The sequence below is a fragment of the Falco biarmicus genome, chromosome 9 (assembly GCF_023638135.1).
Source record: "Falco biarmicus isolate bFalBia1 chromosome 9, bFalBia1.pri, whole genome shotgun sequence".
Classification (NCBI taxonomy): Eukaryota; Metazoa; Chordata; class Aves; order Falconiformes; family Falconidae; genus Falco; species Falco biarmicus.
Window position 1 is genome coordinate 33400696 of NC_079296.1, and position 15771 is coordinate 33416466.

Consider the following 15771-nt stretch of genomic DNA (forward strand, 5'->3'; position numbering starts at 1 on the left):
AATGCTTTTCAGGTTTGACTTGCATCTCATTTTGCTGGAAATGCACCAATCGACATTAAAAATAAGGTAACGAGCATTATGCAAAAAGTTCTCTACTCTGAGACTAAAGCTGGTTTAGGTCCCCAAAAAGCTGTCCTGCATCTCACTGACAGCACGACAGTAAAGGGTTTGATTTCCCTGCACACAATCTGCATTTCCAATGCCTACACTTGTTTAAAGCTTCTGAACATAAAAGGCTTTTAAGCTGCAGTTCCCTTAAAATCCCTTGAGGTACAAGGAGCATCCCTTGCTCTAATGATCACGCTCAAAATTTCATGGCTTACAAGCAAAGTATTTTAGCTGACTGTTTCCATACTCAAAATACTTCAATAAAACACCCACACAGTGACAAGAATGAGACTTTAATCAGTTTTAAGTGGAGTTTTAACACTAAGAGATAAAGGGTTGTTAAACACAATAACAAACGGACATCTGATTTGTATGAGGCATTATCCTGTACATGTCATACTTGGTTTTTGTGTATTCTCAGTTACACACAGAGCCACTGTTGCACAGCACAATAGTATTTGAAGAGGCTGAATCAGAGTAAGGCTGCTTAACAGACTGATTTTTTTTTTTTCCTTTTAGTATCTCTATATATATATGCTATATGAAAACAGACTGAAAATTTGAACCGGCAGAGAACGACAGCTCTGCCAAACACTGCAGTTGGAGCCCCTTTTAGTGCACAGTTCCACCCCATCCATCTGCATGCATGACACTTTCTAACAGTATTTAAAAAGGTAAACGAGGCACTTCGTGGCAACCACAGGCATCGTTAACATATTGCACACATTTGCTATGACTAAACATGGAACTTGCACACTAGCATCCTTTTTTTTTCTTTTTTTTTTTCCGAAAGCTGAGACATTTGATGCTGCATGTAAACTCCACTTCAGTTTACAATGTGTGCCACAGGAACAAATTTGGATGCTATTTATACAACTGCCCTTTAATAGCTGTGGCAAATATTTTGAGTGGGGCTACCAATGACTAGGGGATGCTTAAGGGCCTAACAGTAAGCTCTTACCGAAGTGATGCCTTCAAGTAGTTTCAGACATGTAAGCTGTTACACATCCAAAGAGGTTTAAGCATACAGTCCAGAAACTCAAGGAAAGATTACCTACAGAATGCAGTTCAAGCTAATTATGAATACTGTCATAAATAAAGTTTTAATAAGGATTCAAAAACCTTTCAGTCATAGTAATTCTTGTCAACTTCTATGGGGGTGGTAACTGAAATAAAGTATAGGAGAGTATGTATAATATATATTTATATATATAATATATATATAATGCCATTTTTCCATTTCCAATGACTACACCATAAAATGTAAGCAAGGCTTCTCAAAGACATCGAAACATTCAAAAATAAAATCAAAACCCTCATTCCAACCTTCACATTCCAAAGGAAAAATAACAGTGCAAAAGCCCATCGCGTCATGATTTCCAATCTGGCCCTCAGTGTTACATACCAGAACCGCACCAATCCAATTTTTATTATCCAAAGTGGGACACGCAGCAGTGTCAATATCCAAATACTTTTAAAGCACGAACATTTTTTTTATTAGCCAACACAACATTCAACTGTTAAAAAACAAAGTGAAACATGATTTGAAGGGTAAGAGTTAAATGTCACATCCCAAGGTAACCACCTCCTGCTTGTCAATAACAGTGGGAATAATGAGCGCTGGAACCAGCAATCTTGATCCATTAAGCTATTAAAGTCTAATTAAACCTGTAAGTCAGAAAATATTTATCAGCTTTGTTAGAAGTTAGAACCATGAATCTGATGAGGAAAATTGACCAACAGATACCGAAAAAAAGCAAGCACGTTACACCTTTGTTTACCAATAGTAATTACTGGAAGTCCTGCCTTGTCCCATTCAAATCCTTACCATTAATGCTGTTGTACAGGGCCCTTACAGATTCCACACAGTCTTTATCTAGGCGAGAACACAGCTAATGAACTTCAATGTCAGCACCAATAAGTTAATTAAGGGGGGGCAGGTATTAAATCCTAAGAAAAGTGTAAATTTGGGGACGGCTATTCAGGGCATACTTTAGAGAGAACAATTTTGTCAGCTACTTCAGATTTGTATGCAACAGTAGTTGTACTCTTAAGTCATCTGCAGCCTGGGCATGTCAATTGCACACCGAAAGCCAATCTCAAGCCCTACTACCCCTGGCTACATCCTTACAAACAAATAATACAACACTGCCAGTTCAGAAATTTAATTTGTTGGGTGGGTTTTTTTGGATTTTTTGTTTGTTTGTTTTTGTTGTTGTTGTTTTTAATAGCAAACAAAAAAATTGGGACAGGCTTTCTCGGAGAATTTACTGCAGCACTGGTTTCCTCTATATCATGTGTTATGTCTGTTTTTAAAACGTCGTAGGTACTGAGTATTCAAGTAAAATTCCCTAACAGTTAATGACATTTTTTTAAAAAGTGTGCAAAACTGCAAAACTCATTGTAATAGAATGTGTAAGGTCAAAGGGGTGGAACGGCTGACAGAGGTTTGATTGAATAAATGCATCATAAATCTTCAAAACAAACGTTAACCTGGAGAATCTCCAATTGAAATTTCCTGTGCACCATTACAAAATATTTTTATATTAATGAGAAAAAAGCTTGCAAGGCAGCCCATGAAGTATTCACAGCAGGAATATGATTGAAAAATAATATAAATGTAAGATGTTGACTGATGTATGCACTAATAGCATCTGACTTTTAGCACTGGCCTTGATTACACAAGAGATGGAGCAGCCATTACAATTCAGAAAAAAACAATTAATAAATCATTGTCAAATTTTCTAACAACTTGTTTCAAGCCCGTATTTTAGTTGATAGCCTCCACATTTGTATGGTTAAGTCATTGTTGCTGTGTTTCCTTTCTGTGACCCCAATAATTTTTCTCCCTTCATTTGCGGGTCTTTAGATGTTGTGAAGGTTCATTCCTGTACCCCTATACAGAATCACTCCCTCTAGCTGCCTTTTCTAGCACCATTACACTTAAAAAAATAAAACGCACAAACAACAAGCAGTGACAGCGGCGACTCCTCAATTGTCCAGGATGAATTACGGTAGCATGCTAAAGAAAGGTGCATGTAAATAGCCGGATATGGTACACAGGCCAAGCTCCAGCAGACTATATTCCTTTCCGAGCATTACTTTCCATCCCCCATCCAAAATACATGCATTAGAATGTAGTAAAACCTTCTAGAAACATCTCTTAGCCAACTGCAGACTTTTCTGTTGCCACACAAGTGCAAAAAAAGGGGCAGGATGTGAACCTGTATATTTTCGAAACTTCGTTTGGTGACAGAACACAAAAGGAAAAATTCCTACGTATACACATTAGGTCTGTCTCCACTTTTATAAAACTGGAATAAAATGGGAAAGTGCCATGTTTATAGTTCCTAATTGAAGTTTTAATGTCCTTTTGACACAAAAAGGTATATACATATAAGAGCTACGTAACCTTTTTTTTTTTTTCCAACTGGACAAGTGTCAAACCCTGTAGATTTATAGGGCAAAGCAAGATTGGTCAGGAAAAGTATTGTTCCTATAATTGGTAATCTGACACTATGTCTTTTTGCCATTTAAAAAGGTCCTTTTTTCAGTTTATTCAAGTTTGTCACTCTTCGTGGTTGGGTTTTTTTGTGGTTTTTTTTTTTATCTCCGATAAAAAAAATATTCAGACTTTTGTAATCTGCGTATGCTGATCTTCATCGAAAGGTTCATTCTCTGGATCAGAGTCAGTGGTGTCAGAATATCTATAATGATCAGGTTCATTGTCACTAACATCTGGTGTTACAGAAGTTGAACTGCTAGCCTCTGGATTTGATGGCTCTTCTACTGTTTTTGTGAAAAATAGCTTCACCTGGGAAAGGAAAAAACAACATTTAAAAAGGGAACCTGGACTTTAAGCAAGCACAGGTAACAATGCAATTTTTAACAGCATGGCTCCCTTCACCACACAAGTGCTGCTTTCTCTGCTCTGGAAAGAAGGAAATAAAGCTGTTCAGAGGTTAGCCAGCTTCTCCCTACCACTCCTGACAAAACTAAGAACTGGCAAAGCAGCAGGTTTTTCAAGCCCAGCTAAAGGATTTCTGCATTACCTGCACCAACCACTGGCACTTGACTTACAGCAGCCAGCCATACCATGCCACGCTAAGCAACATTCCAACAAGCAACTACGACCATTACCTTCAAACAAGCACTGCTGGGGTCTAACAGATATTTTATGAGCAAGTTAGAAAAGGCTGAAGCTCTTGAAAATGCCTTTTCCATTTTTAAAAACAGTGCTGGCAATGGCTCATATTCCTCAAAGCTGAACTCACAGGTTAAGATACTCCCTTGAAGTAGGCACCTCTGCAAATCAACTCAGGAATTACTGTGTAAAGCTCAGAGCTCATGGCAATGCAGCTGGTACAGGGAAGATGCTACCTTGGTCTCTGGGCCTCCTACTACTCATCTCTAATGGCTTTGATAAATACTTGAAACAACCTGAAGACTTTACTCTCAGTCTCTCAACTTCTATCAGCTTCCCAAAAAGCAGGTAAACTTAAAGCTATAGTCTTTGCTAAGTGGTGGCAATACTAACTCATGAATTCAATTTCTACATAGCAGTTCCAACTGGCTCCTCCATAAGGCAAAACAGACAAATCAGATAATGTCATTCAGCTTTTCAGCTTTGTTTACACATAATATATACTGACCTTGAAGTTGGGAGAGAAATATCTGTTGGCTTTGTCTTTATTTGCTTTGTCTAGATCGTTTTTTGTTAATGTAAGGATTAAATATTCCTTATCATTATCTGAGCGCTCTGTACTGAAAATACCATCAAGTTCCTGATCTGCAACTAGACTTCCATTTTCTACTTTGTCTGAATTTTCATCCAGTCCTATGAAGAATGTATTTACCCAAAAGTGAAACATTTTGTCCTGGGGGAGGAAGAACAGAAAGAACAACATTGCTTTAGTATTCACTAGTGACACATCAATTAGACTAATATCATCATCTGGTCAAAAACAAATTGGTCATATCAGACAAAACTTGTTTGGACAACAGTACATCATGGGTTACATTGCATGAAAGACGTTTTCACCAATTCGCCTAGGTAACACGCAAAAATCTACATTAATCAAACTCGATTGTAACCAATTACGCTTTCCGAAGCCACTCCTTATAAAATGTTGGGTTTAAAACAAATCATGCCTACAAAAAAAAAAGCAAATGACAATAACTTAAACAAATGTTAGATTTGTAATCCCAAGGCATAAAGGTACTTTTTTTTGCTCATACCTTGCTAAGCAGTAGCCAAACCCAACAGACAATGTGGGTGAACCAGCTTAGGTGAGTAATATTTATCAACAGAGAACATCCTCTCCCGTAGCTTCCTGCATTAATGGAACACTTTATTTTTATACAGAAATAGTTGTAATGGCCAAAACCACCCTACAAATACAGGACTCCTATCATAATGGACTCATTACTGCTTTATGGAGATGGTTTTACCAGTCACATGTTTGCTGACTGGTACTAAGAAGTCAGACTTTGGAAGTGTCTGCTGTCCTTCTACTCAGCAGGAGGTTTTTAATGAGAAGATGGGGTACTGACAGTTTTGAATAAATTCAACTTAAGCAGAATTTGACAGATGACCAACAACAGCTGGAAAGGTATAAGTTAGATTATCCACTACAACACTGCATACCTGTACAAACAGGTAAAAATATAAACCTATCAATGATGTTAAAAATTCACTGGAGAACCAGCTGGTACCAGCCAGTATATTAGAGGCACATCATTATGACTAGCAGGGTCGTTGTGAGTGTTATCTCCATATGTGCTACCAAACAAGCAACAACGTTTTGCTCTTGGCTAGACAATCCCCAAATACGGTATGCCCATCAAGTTCACCTCTAAACCCTCAGCTAAATGGCCCCGTAGAATGCACTGAATGCTCATTTTAATTCTCCATCACTTGCCATACTTTCATCAGTCAAGCGCTGGTGTTTCCAAAATCAACTACCATTAGCAGGTTGGTCCCGATTAGCACATTAAGCACTTCATCTGAAACTAAGCCACATGTACTTCCTCTTTACAAATGAAACCACCTATTTAGCTGTGATTTGAGTTTTCAGGCAAAAGATCCAAAATGGAAACAGCCAATCTTCCCACAATAGTCAGTACAATGGCATTTCTATTAAAGCTGCAGGGGTGACAAAGCTAGCACATACCAGCATCTAACACTCACTGATATGATACAGTACCAGAAGACAAACCAGCTCCTCCTGAGCTAGTTTACATTACTTTAGAATTAGAACTCTCTGCTAAACCAATTTCTTACTTGAAAATCCAGGTCCTGCCCCATCCTCCTAGCTATTCATCTCTGCTGGTAAGTGGCAGGGGGAATCAGAGGTGGAACAGAAGTGGGTCTAGTGGGCATCGTATGAGCACGCCTTCCTGCTGAAGGCAATTGGGCACCAGCAAATTTTCCTGGGCCCATGAGAAAGGGGCAGGGAAGAGCTGGAGTACTGCTTAATTTCTTTATTTCTTCTTCCTCGCAGATTAGCAAAAACATGTAAGAACACAAGTACTGGGAATTCGGAAGTGCTTGATGAAACAACTTCAACCTGCCTTCTCTATGTAAGGTCAGTACACCAATTTTCCACACTGTAGGTGAAGCATACAGAAACACTTCCAACTTGTGTGAATTTCTGTAAGCACCTAAGAGACCCCCAACCTGTAAGGAAGTGCAATAGCAAAGACAAAAGATAAATAATTCAGTCAGAAACACTTCTGGTATTAAAAGATCATCCACTTCAATACATGCCTCTCCAGTACCTTTGGGAATCAGGTTAACCTATCAAATTAACATACATAATTACAGTTGTCTTGGGAGACTAACAGATGTTTGCCACTGCCACCAAGTCCCTTCAAGCCATCACAACTATGAAGAAACCTTGCTGGAGCATGTCCACGTAAGGCAGCAGTCAGTAGGTTCTTGCCCGGCCCAAACTGCTCACACACTTAGCACCCTCTTCTCCACTAACACTGCCTCAGAAACGGTCTTAAAAATGCCCACCCCAGGATCTGGTATCAGAGGATGAACAACCTGGGCAAGAGGATTTATTTCTTCTGTACTGCTCCAATGAGTCATCACCCTGCCTGCTGATGTCCCATGAAGAAAGTGGCAGCAGGTAAAATCCACATGAAGACATCTTCACAGTAACCTGGTCCAGGTTCCTCCTACACCCAGATGATTCTTCCCTCAAAAGATACATAGTCCTCCAAGGAGACGAGATAGCTACTCCTGCCTAACCGAAAGACCAGTTCAGGTGAAAACAGAAACAACTAATAGCATCAGCTTTCCAGCTACAGAACAGGAAGGATCTGGAGTCCAGCTGCCATCTGCGATAAACAACAGGAAAAGGCAAGTCTGGCCTGATATTACCAGCATCTAACAGCTCCATAAGCAGGGAGATATACCACCTGCAGCCTCACCACTGGTGAAGACACCGTCCTTCCAGTGAGGATTTAGAGAAAGGGCATTAACACCCCATGACCACAGCTAAGGGAGATCCCACCTCTAGTAGCTGTGGTGATGGTACTACTATGCTTCATCCTTCCTCAGGACCACAATGCAGAAGCAGCAATGCACTTTGGTGCTGGTCCTCACTGCCACCCCTGGCACCTCCAGTGAGGCCAGCAGAGGAGAGGACAAAGCTCATGAACATGCTGCAGCAGATGGATGGAAAATGGCTTATACCAACAGTGCTGAAGCAGCTTTGCAGGAAAGCAGTGCCAAAGCAAACAAGGCCACTGGATGTAAACAATGCCAACAGAAGCAGAAGGCATGGTCTTGTCATGCCTCACCTTAAACTTCATCAAGTGGCACAGAACCAAGGAGTACCAAGAAGAACTTGGCACTTAAGGGCCTGCCTGAACAATAAACTGCAGAGACTCAGCTTTACTGATAAGAGTCTGGAGAAGACAAGACGGATTACAAACTCCTCAGTAGACATCTTTTAATCTGTTTTCCCTGGGATAAATCTGTAGAGGTCTTCAGGGACTCAAGCTAAACAATACAGCTTGGCTAAGCTGGTCATTTATCCTTTTATCTTCCTCCAGCTTTTTAAAGCATCGAGTTATTTTCCTTCCTTTCCCACTACACTAATTAGCTTAAATTAAGTTCATGGGTACTGGAACATGGCATGGCCACTCAAATTGAGGGAAGACTTGGTCATGTTTTTTGGAATACATTTTTAAGGCTGATAATTGTGTCACTGCTTTCAATGACAAACAAAACTCATTATTCAAAGTCAGGATTCAGCCAGCTTCAGCTAAAGCATCAGGCTCCAAAATATTTCATGGGAGACAACAAAGAAAGTTGATATAATATGGGCCAAAGATAGGAACTTCAAAGATCAAGGCATGAACTGAACTTGTACTTTATAGAACAAATCAGAATACCACACCAAGTGCTCAAAGGAACACAATTTAACAAATGGGCTTCTGAAAACAAGTATTAGCTAGAGGCTTTTTTGAATGTGTTTTGCTTCACTTCCACTTACATCACAGGCATCTGCCTTAAAAAACCTGCAGATGTGTTTCTTTCCATTACCAAATCATATAATAAAATCTACAGTGCAGTATCAGACACGCGAGACAGAAGCGGATTTAATCACACTATTTTGACATACAATGCTTATCCCTACCCTGTACAGTTTTTCAGTTCTCTGACAGAAAAATACACCTCACTCTAGAGCTGATACCTGCCTCTAACTGCAGACTGAGATCCAAATCCAAGATCATTTAAGCCATCAGCTAGGAGTTCCCATATCCTCCTGAGAGTTTAATTTTGCAGAGATATCTACAGGCACTTATAATCACTTTGCAACACCAGCTAGGAAGTTTGGAGATGCTATCCATCAATCAGAAAACGAAAATCATGTTTCGACCTGTTCAATGCTGGCCTCACAGCCTTCCCATAGTCATGGGATGGAATTTCTTGTACCATTTTCAGATCAACAGTTCAAGTCTTCTGACATGTCCATCCTTCAGCGTTTGCTAAACAGCAATCACCCGAAGTCCTCTTGAGCTGTGTAGCAGAACTTCACATCTATACAGACTCAAGAGACAAAATGTCATACCCAAAAGCTCGAACAATGCTGTCAGCCATGCCTACATTAAAGTTTGGGTATAAAGCAGCAGGGCTACTTCCAAAAACCCCCACACCATTTCCCTCTCATCTATACTGGGAGGACTCTTGAAAAAAGGCTCCTTTACCCCCAGGCTCTTCAGGCAGGAAGATTACGAGATCCGTATTATTTTTAAACACTCTCATGGAGCCAAGTGATATAAGGACACTCAAATACTTTAAGATTATCATGTCAACATCAATAACCGGAAGAAAAATGCTTCACACAGATACATGGAAGCAAACCTGGAGAGACTACAGCAGCAGTCTGAGATGGAAGAACAGCCAAGCTGCAAGTCAGAGAAACAAAATTAATGCTCAAAACCCACCCCACCCCCCACCCCCCAAATTACTAACTTCTATTCATCAGAAATTCATATATAAGTACTCTGGAGCCTCAAGCCATTCTGTTCTCATATGGGCATGTACTTCATTCTTGTAAGGAAGTAGCTACATCATACTGAAGAAATGGTCCAAGAATAAAGTAAACAAACATTATTAAGCAAGAAAAGACCAAGAGTTATGGACTTCCTAACTGATGCCAGATGGCACAGATTATGGAAGAGCTGAAACAGGGTAACTTTTTCAAAGCAGTCACCCTCTTACCAACATCTCACCAGTACAAATAATCCTTTGGCTGAGGTTAGCTCTTGCTGGCCACTGAATTTGCTTCAATTAAGTTTTGCCATTAAAAAAACAGGACACTGACTACTATTTCAAATTCCACATTAAGCACCTAGTGTTGCAGTGTCAACAAAGTCACGTAGTCATCCAAGTTTGCTTTCTTTCACGCACAATACTTTTAACCAAGACAACCTTGATCAAATTGAAAAGGACCCTCCATACTAGAGAGCTCTGCAGATAATGCTACTGTTCTTCAGAGGATTAAGAAACATGAAAGCAAGTACAGGTGAGTAAGACTGGAGCACTTCAGCTGAGATCAGTGGTATCAAACACCAAACCAGGCGCAGCAGGAGGACACAGAGATGAGACATGATCCATTCTGGGCCTCAGGCTGGAGGATGGCTAAGACTTACACTTTTACCGTTATTAGATTTTTTATTAGGTTAAAATGCAGACTGGCAGATATGTGATGCCTTTAAGTACATGCAAGAAAACTTGTCAGGGGGCTACCTATAAATCTGCTAACAGAAAACCTTGGAAGAGCAAGAACCAGTGTCACGCAACAGACCTGTAATTCCAGCTTTCATAAACATGCATGAATAAAACAGAACCTCTGAAAGATAACATCCTGCTACTCCTAATTATGCTGTTCTTCATTAATTAGGTGATCATCTCCGAAATGTGGTAAGTCTCCACAGTGGAAGGCCCTCTCTTTTGGGGTTTTGAGTAAAAACTCCATAAAGTCAGTTTATCTAGAAAAGGAACAAGCACAGATGTGAAACATTTTGTCGTGTTTTCAGCTGGGATGGAGTTAATTATCTTCTTAGGAGCTAGTACAGTGCTGTGTTTTGGCTTTGATGTGAGACTTTTCCATTTCTCAGGCCTTATTAGCAAAAACGGTGGAGGGGCGCAAGGAACTGGGAGGGGACACAGCCAAGGCAGCCAACACAAACTAGCCAAAGAGGTATTCCATACCATGGGACATCACGCCTGGTACATATACCTGGGGGGTTGGCCAGGGTGTGCAGATTGTTGCTCAGGGACTGGCTGGGCATCCGTCAGTGGGTGGTGAGCAGTTGCATTGTTCACCACGTTTCTTTCTTCCTTTCCCTCTGGATTTTATTCTTTCCCATCCTCTCTTCACTATAACTTACTGTCATCATTGTTATTGTTCTTTCATTTTTATTATATTTCAATTATTAAATTGTTCTTACATCAACCCTCGAGTTTTACATTCCTTTCCAATTCTCCTCTCCATCCCTCTGGGTGAGGGGGGAGTGAATGAGTGGCTGCATGGTAGTTAGTTACCAGCTAGGGTTAAACCACGACACACTTGTACAGAGAAGTATGTTCAACCTTGTGCCAAGGTAGGTTTTCTGCCACAGATATTCACCTTTGCCCTATTTCCATCTTAACCCACTTTATACAAAAAATGTCAGAAGGACCATGTGGAAGGATCTCCTCTAGTGGCAAAGCATATGTCAGAGATGCAGCATTTCACTAATTCTTTATATGAAGACCTCATCAGCAGTTTCATAGAACAGATTAACATGCCTACACCCAAGACTACCCACAGACCCAGTCCAATATGCTCTCAGTTTGTGTCTGCATTTACAGTAGAGCTAACAGAGGTGGTCTTCATAGAAGTAACACTATAAACCTACTTTCTTTTGGCCTCCATTCTTACGCAAGGGTGATGACAATTAGACACTACATTCAACAGATCTTTCAGGCAGATTATCAAGGTAGTTTCTTTACAAAAGACTTCCTTCTGGTGAAGGGAGAGTTACTATCTCTCAGAAAAGCTTGCTGATGTGAAAAGAGCTTTCACCATCTCAGCATTTCTCAGCCCTAACAGTCTCAAAACATTCAGAAAAGGAGCACCTCTGCACTATCTGTAATACACAGAACCTGAGTAGTTAGGGTACTTGATAAGAACAGACAAAAAAAAAATCAACCAGCTACTCAGAAACTACAGAAATTCTTAAGAAATGAAATCATGACTGATATAACACTCTGAAATGAAACTACAGCATAGTAACACGTTTGCTGCATTTCTGCAGACAATTACACGCACTCTCGAAGACTGAATTTAGACTATAGAAATTTTATTTGGTAACGAGGAGCTCTAGCTTATACTGTCACTGGACCTCAGTGCTCTCTATAGAGATAAAATGAATAGAGCAGTTCATTCCTGATGCTACAGGGTCAAGATCCAGCATCTGAGCTGCACTCACATTTCAAGGGCTTACTCAGGAAGGGGCAGTGCAGCACAATGCTTCCTACAAAGTCCTTTCGCAACCATGTGTTACTGTGTTATGGTAAAGAAACAACAAAAATCACAGTTAAGACAGGACACAGGCCAGATAAAACAGGACCTTGTCTCAAATGTTTGGGTTTTGTTTCATCTCCTCCCTGCATCCCTCACATCTAGCCCACAGTACTTATCTGGGTACTCCTTTAAAAGTTCATTCTCAAAACTGGCTCCAGTGCATTGCAGTTTTATACGTCAATAATTTTAATTTTGACTTAAAGTAGAATTTCTACTTATAAAACGCTGTGTTTTACAGTTCTCCATATTGCATACAGCCACGCGGACAAACTAAAACACCTCTTTAAACAGGCAGAAGAAGGAAATATTCCCATTAAGAAACTGCTTAAAAACTTTTGCAGTCATCAGCACATAAACAACACAACATTTCCAGCTAGTGATATTACACCATTAAACTAGTTAACAATACCCTGTAACTGAACAAGCCCACAAAATAGTGTGCATGTGTATTTACACACACCTAGTAGGTACAGCCTGTGTGCACAGTTACAAGAGACTTAATCACTTAGGTTTGTCTCCCAATCCACTCAAGTATTTTCTTATTTTTATGCTTTGCCTGAACACAGAATTTGCTCAATTAATGTTCTTTAGTTTTTTAAAAACCGTTAAATAATGAACAACTACTCATAAATAATTTCAAGTAGTAAGTACAGAGGTAGCCTTTAATCAACGTGGTCTCATCCTCATCTTTCACTTTGGTAGATGCGAGCTAGTTTCACAAGCACCAGAATTAACAAAGCCCAGTGATGAGGCATCAGTCTTTAAAAACTCACTGACTTTGGTGTCAAAATAAGTTCTAGATTCATTTTTTCTACATTTGAGACACTGATAAAATTTTCAGTTGAGTGAATTCTCTGAACGTCTTATGTCAAGGCATTACAGCTGGGAACTGAGAGATGGCTGAATAGCTTGCAGAGATACTTCTACAAAGTGTGTAGGAACTCAATTATCTCAGAAACTCAACCATATTTGACAGATGGGTAGAAATCAGCCAACAGCACACAGGCAGGATCTTCTGTGCTTGTTCAAACCTTAGGAAAATTTAGTGAAGAAAACAGCTGGAGTTAACTTGCTCAGTATGCAAATCTATTTTTAGAATGAGAATATTTCTTCCTCAATTAGATTACTCACTACTACCCAAAAGACTGCAATACATATGCAGTATAATTTTTATCCAACCTTTGTACTTAATCTCACCAACTCTCAAAATATCCAGCTTTCATTCTGTGGTAGATTCTCTCCTTGGGAAAAGTGGACATCAAAGAATTAAATACTGTGATTACCCATCACTGAAGAATAACCAACATCCCAGCCCTGCATTAGGATTGGCTTGACAACTTCTTCCAGAAAAGCAAGAAAACCAACCTTTTTCAACATCTTGTTCTGTTTGTGGAAAAATTCCACTTTGATATCACCGCATACCGGCAAAGGTTGAGGGAATTCAAAGTACATATACTTGTCTTCACGTCTTGAGGGTCCTGAAGGGGAGGTGAATATCTTTACCTTTAGCTGGTATACCACAAACTGAGGATCTGAGGACACAAACAGAGCATCACTTCGTAAGAAATGCCTTAAAGTGTTAGAAAGCACAATATTAGTATCAAAATCACAATCATGAGCTACAATACTTTGTAAGTTAATAAATATCTATTAACAGTTAAGCACTGCAGAACATCCAACTTTGCTAGATGTTACTGGAAACAACGTAACAGATTTCTGTCCTTTGTAGCAATACTCTCAAGCAACCACAGGGCTCTTCGAAACTTGTAGTTTCTTTTTAATATAGTAAGAAACAACTACATCAAGTGACAACTTCTTGACTTTTCCTTGCATATTGCCTCTCATCGCCAAATTGTATGGATGTAACTGGTTTATTCTCTCGTGTTGTATTTGAATTGCAGAATGGGCAGTCATGTCAGCACAAACTGATTTCTACTCTTACACAAACAGAACTGTTATACAAACAAAACCAAGGACAAAATCTAACACTAACACACAAACCAACCACTACTGACGACTATATAGACACAGACCGTAAGTCTGTACTGTAAATCACCATCACCAAGAAAGTGCCAGCCATGTCATACCTTTCCAAGTTAAATCTGCAGGGGTAACAGCTGAAATTATGTTTTTTTGGTGCAGCCTAAGCAGATTTTCTTGGAAATTGCCGGACACCAGCATGAAAGCCAGAAATACTAAATACAACTTAAACGAATAAGATTTTCTGCATTTGCTCCAGACTTCTCTGTTAGTATCAGATGCAGGCTGCCCTCTAGACTAATACACATCGAACCATACCCTGCTGTAGAATGCATAGCCACCCAGAAACCACCCCTGCAGAGCTGTGGAAGTTCCTACCAAGCATATCCACACTATCTTGCTGAATGGCCTAGCTATAAAACTGCTACTTATCTCCCTAAAATCGTCAGAGCCATGAAATCCTGTCATCCCTTTGTTTGCCCAAGAGACACAACTCTACTTGTCAGTAACTTTAAAACAGAAGGAAGATACAAGGAAGTCAGTTTAAAATTTATTATGTGTTGGTAAAATGACTACAATTGTAGTAGATAACACAACTAAAGTAGTAACACAGACCATTGGTTTCACATTCTGAAATATCACTGAAAACTCCAGAGACTTAAAATATTACAGTACACAAAGATGCTGAAGTTGATAACCAAGATAGTTACTCAGGTGCTTATCAAATCTTTTGTTTATCCCAGTATCCTACTATGAAAATGGCATGCTGATAGCCTGGTGCGGACAAACAAGTTAATGCTCACATAAGCAATTCATACTTGCAGCTTGATTTCACAAGTATAGTGCAGTGGACCCAAAACATTAAAGAAGGTAGTAATTATATTAATTGCTGAAATCTGTAACCTCCACACCTCCACCCTAGAGGCAGAGTTTTTTTGGCAGAGGCTCCACCTTTCCTCCTCCTCCTGTAAATACAGCTAGCCTAACAAGTTGCTTGATTGTTTTTCATGTGCATTACATGTTCAGGTACTGTTTTACAATATTAATAGTGCAATTTTTATCAAAGCCACAGGAGGCACTGCAATTAATTACACATTGCAGTAATGCCCATAGCAAAACCATTATAGACTTTTTCCACTAACAAAAAATGAACACACAACACTAGGCAGTTACTGCCCTGTAATGCAGCCCACAGAAGGACAGAAGTGAATTTCTATTTATACCTCAAAGTTTCAAGGAATCTGCCGTTCCTTACTAACACAATGTGTATCAACAAACCAGATTATTTGTTTACAGGTTTATTAATACTTTATAAGCCTCCATATAAAGAAAACTTCCAGAATTAGTTAGGTATTTACCCAGTTGAACTGATTTATTCTTTTTTAAACATCATGGGAAGAATGATGTTGCTGCATTTGAAGCCAACACACCATTAAGCAAGTGTTTTTCAGCAATTCATGTTTCCCAGAAGTTGCTACATAAAGAAAAAAAAGGCTTTTTTTATGAAATAAGGAGCAAAACCCCAAATACATATATGGCATCACTTATCTTCAAACCAGCTCAATGCTTCCCAGTTTAAAACTGTGGTGAA

General features: G+C 39.5%; 1 protein-coding gene across 1 annotated transcript in view; it reads right to left on the reverse strand.

The window, feature by feature from the left end:
• Positions 1-385: 385 nt before the first annotated feature.
• PTEN (phosphatase and tensin homolog) overlaps positions 386-15771 on the reverse strand; it is a gene marked incomplete at its 5' end in the record, with an annotated part of 50310 nt that continues 34924 nt past the window's right edge. Inside the window, 3 exons of the mRNA XM_056352058.1 lie at positions 386-3922; positions 4761-4985; positions 13566-13732. Of these exons, the coding sequence (XP_056208033.1) occupies positions 3737-3922; positions 4761-4985; positions 13566-13732 (578 nt within the window). The remainder of the gene's footprint in view (positions 3923-4760; positions 4986-13565; positions 13733-15771) is intronic.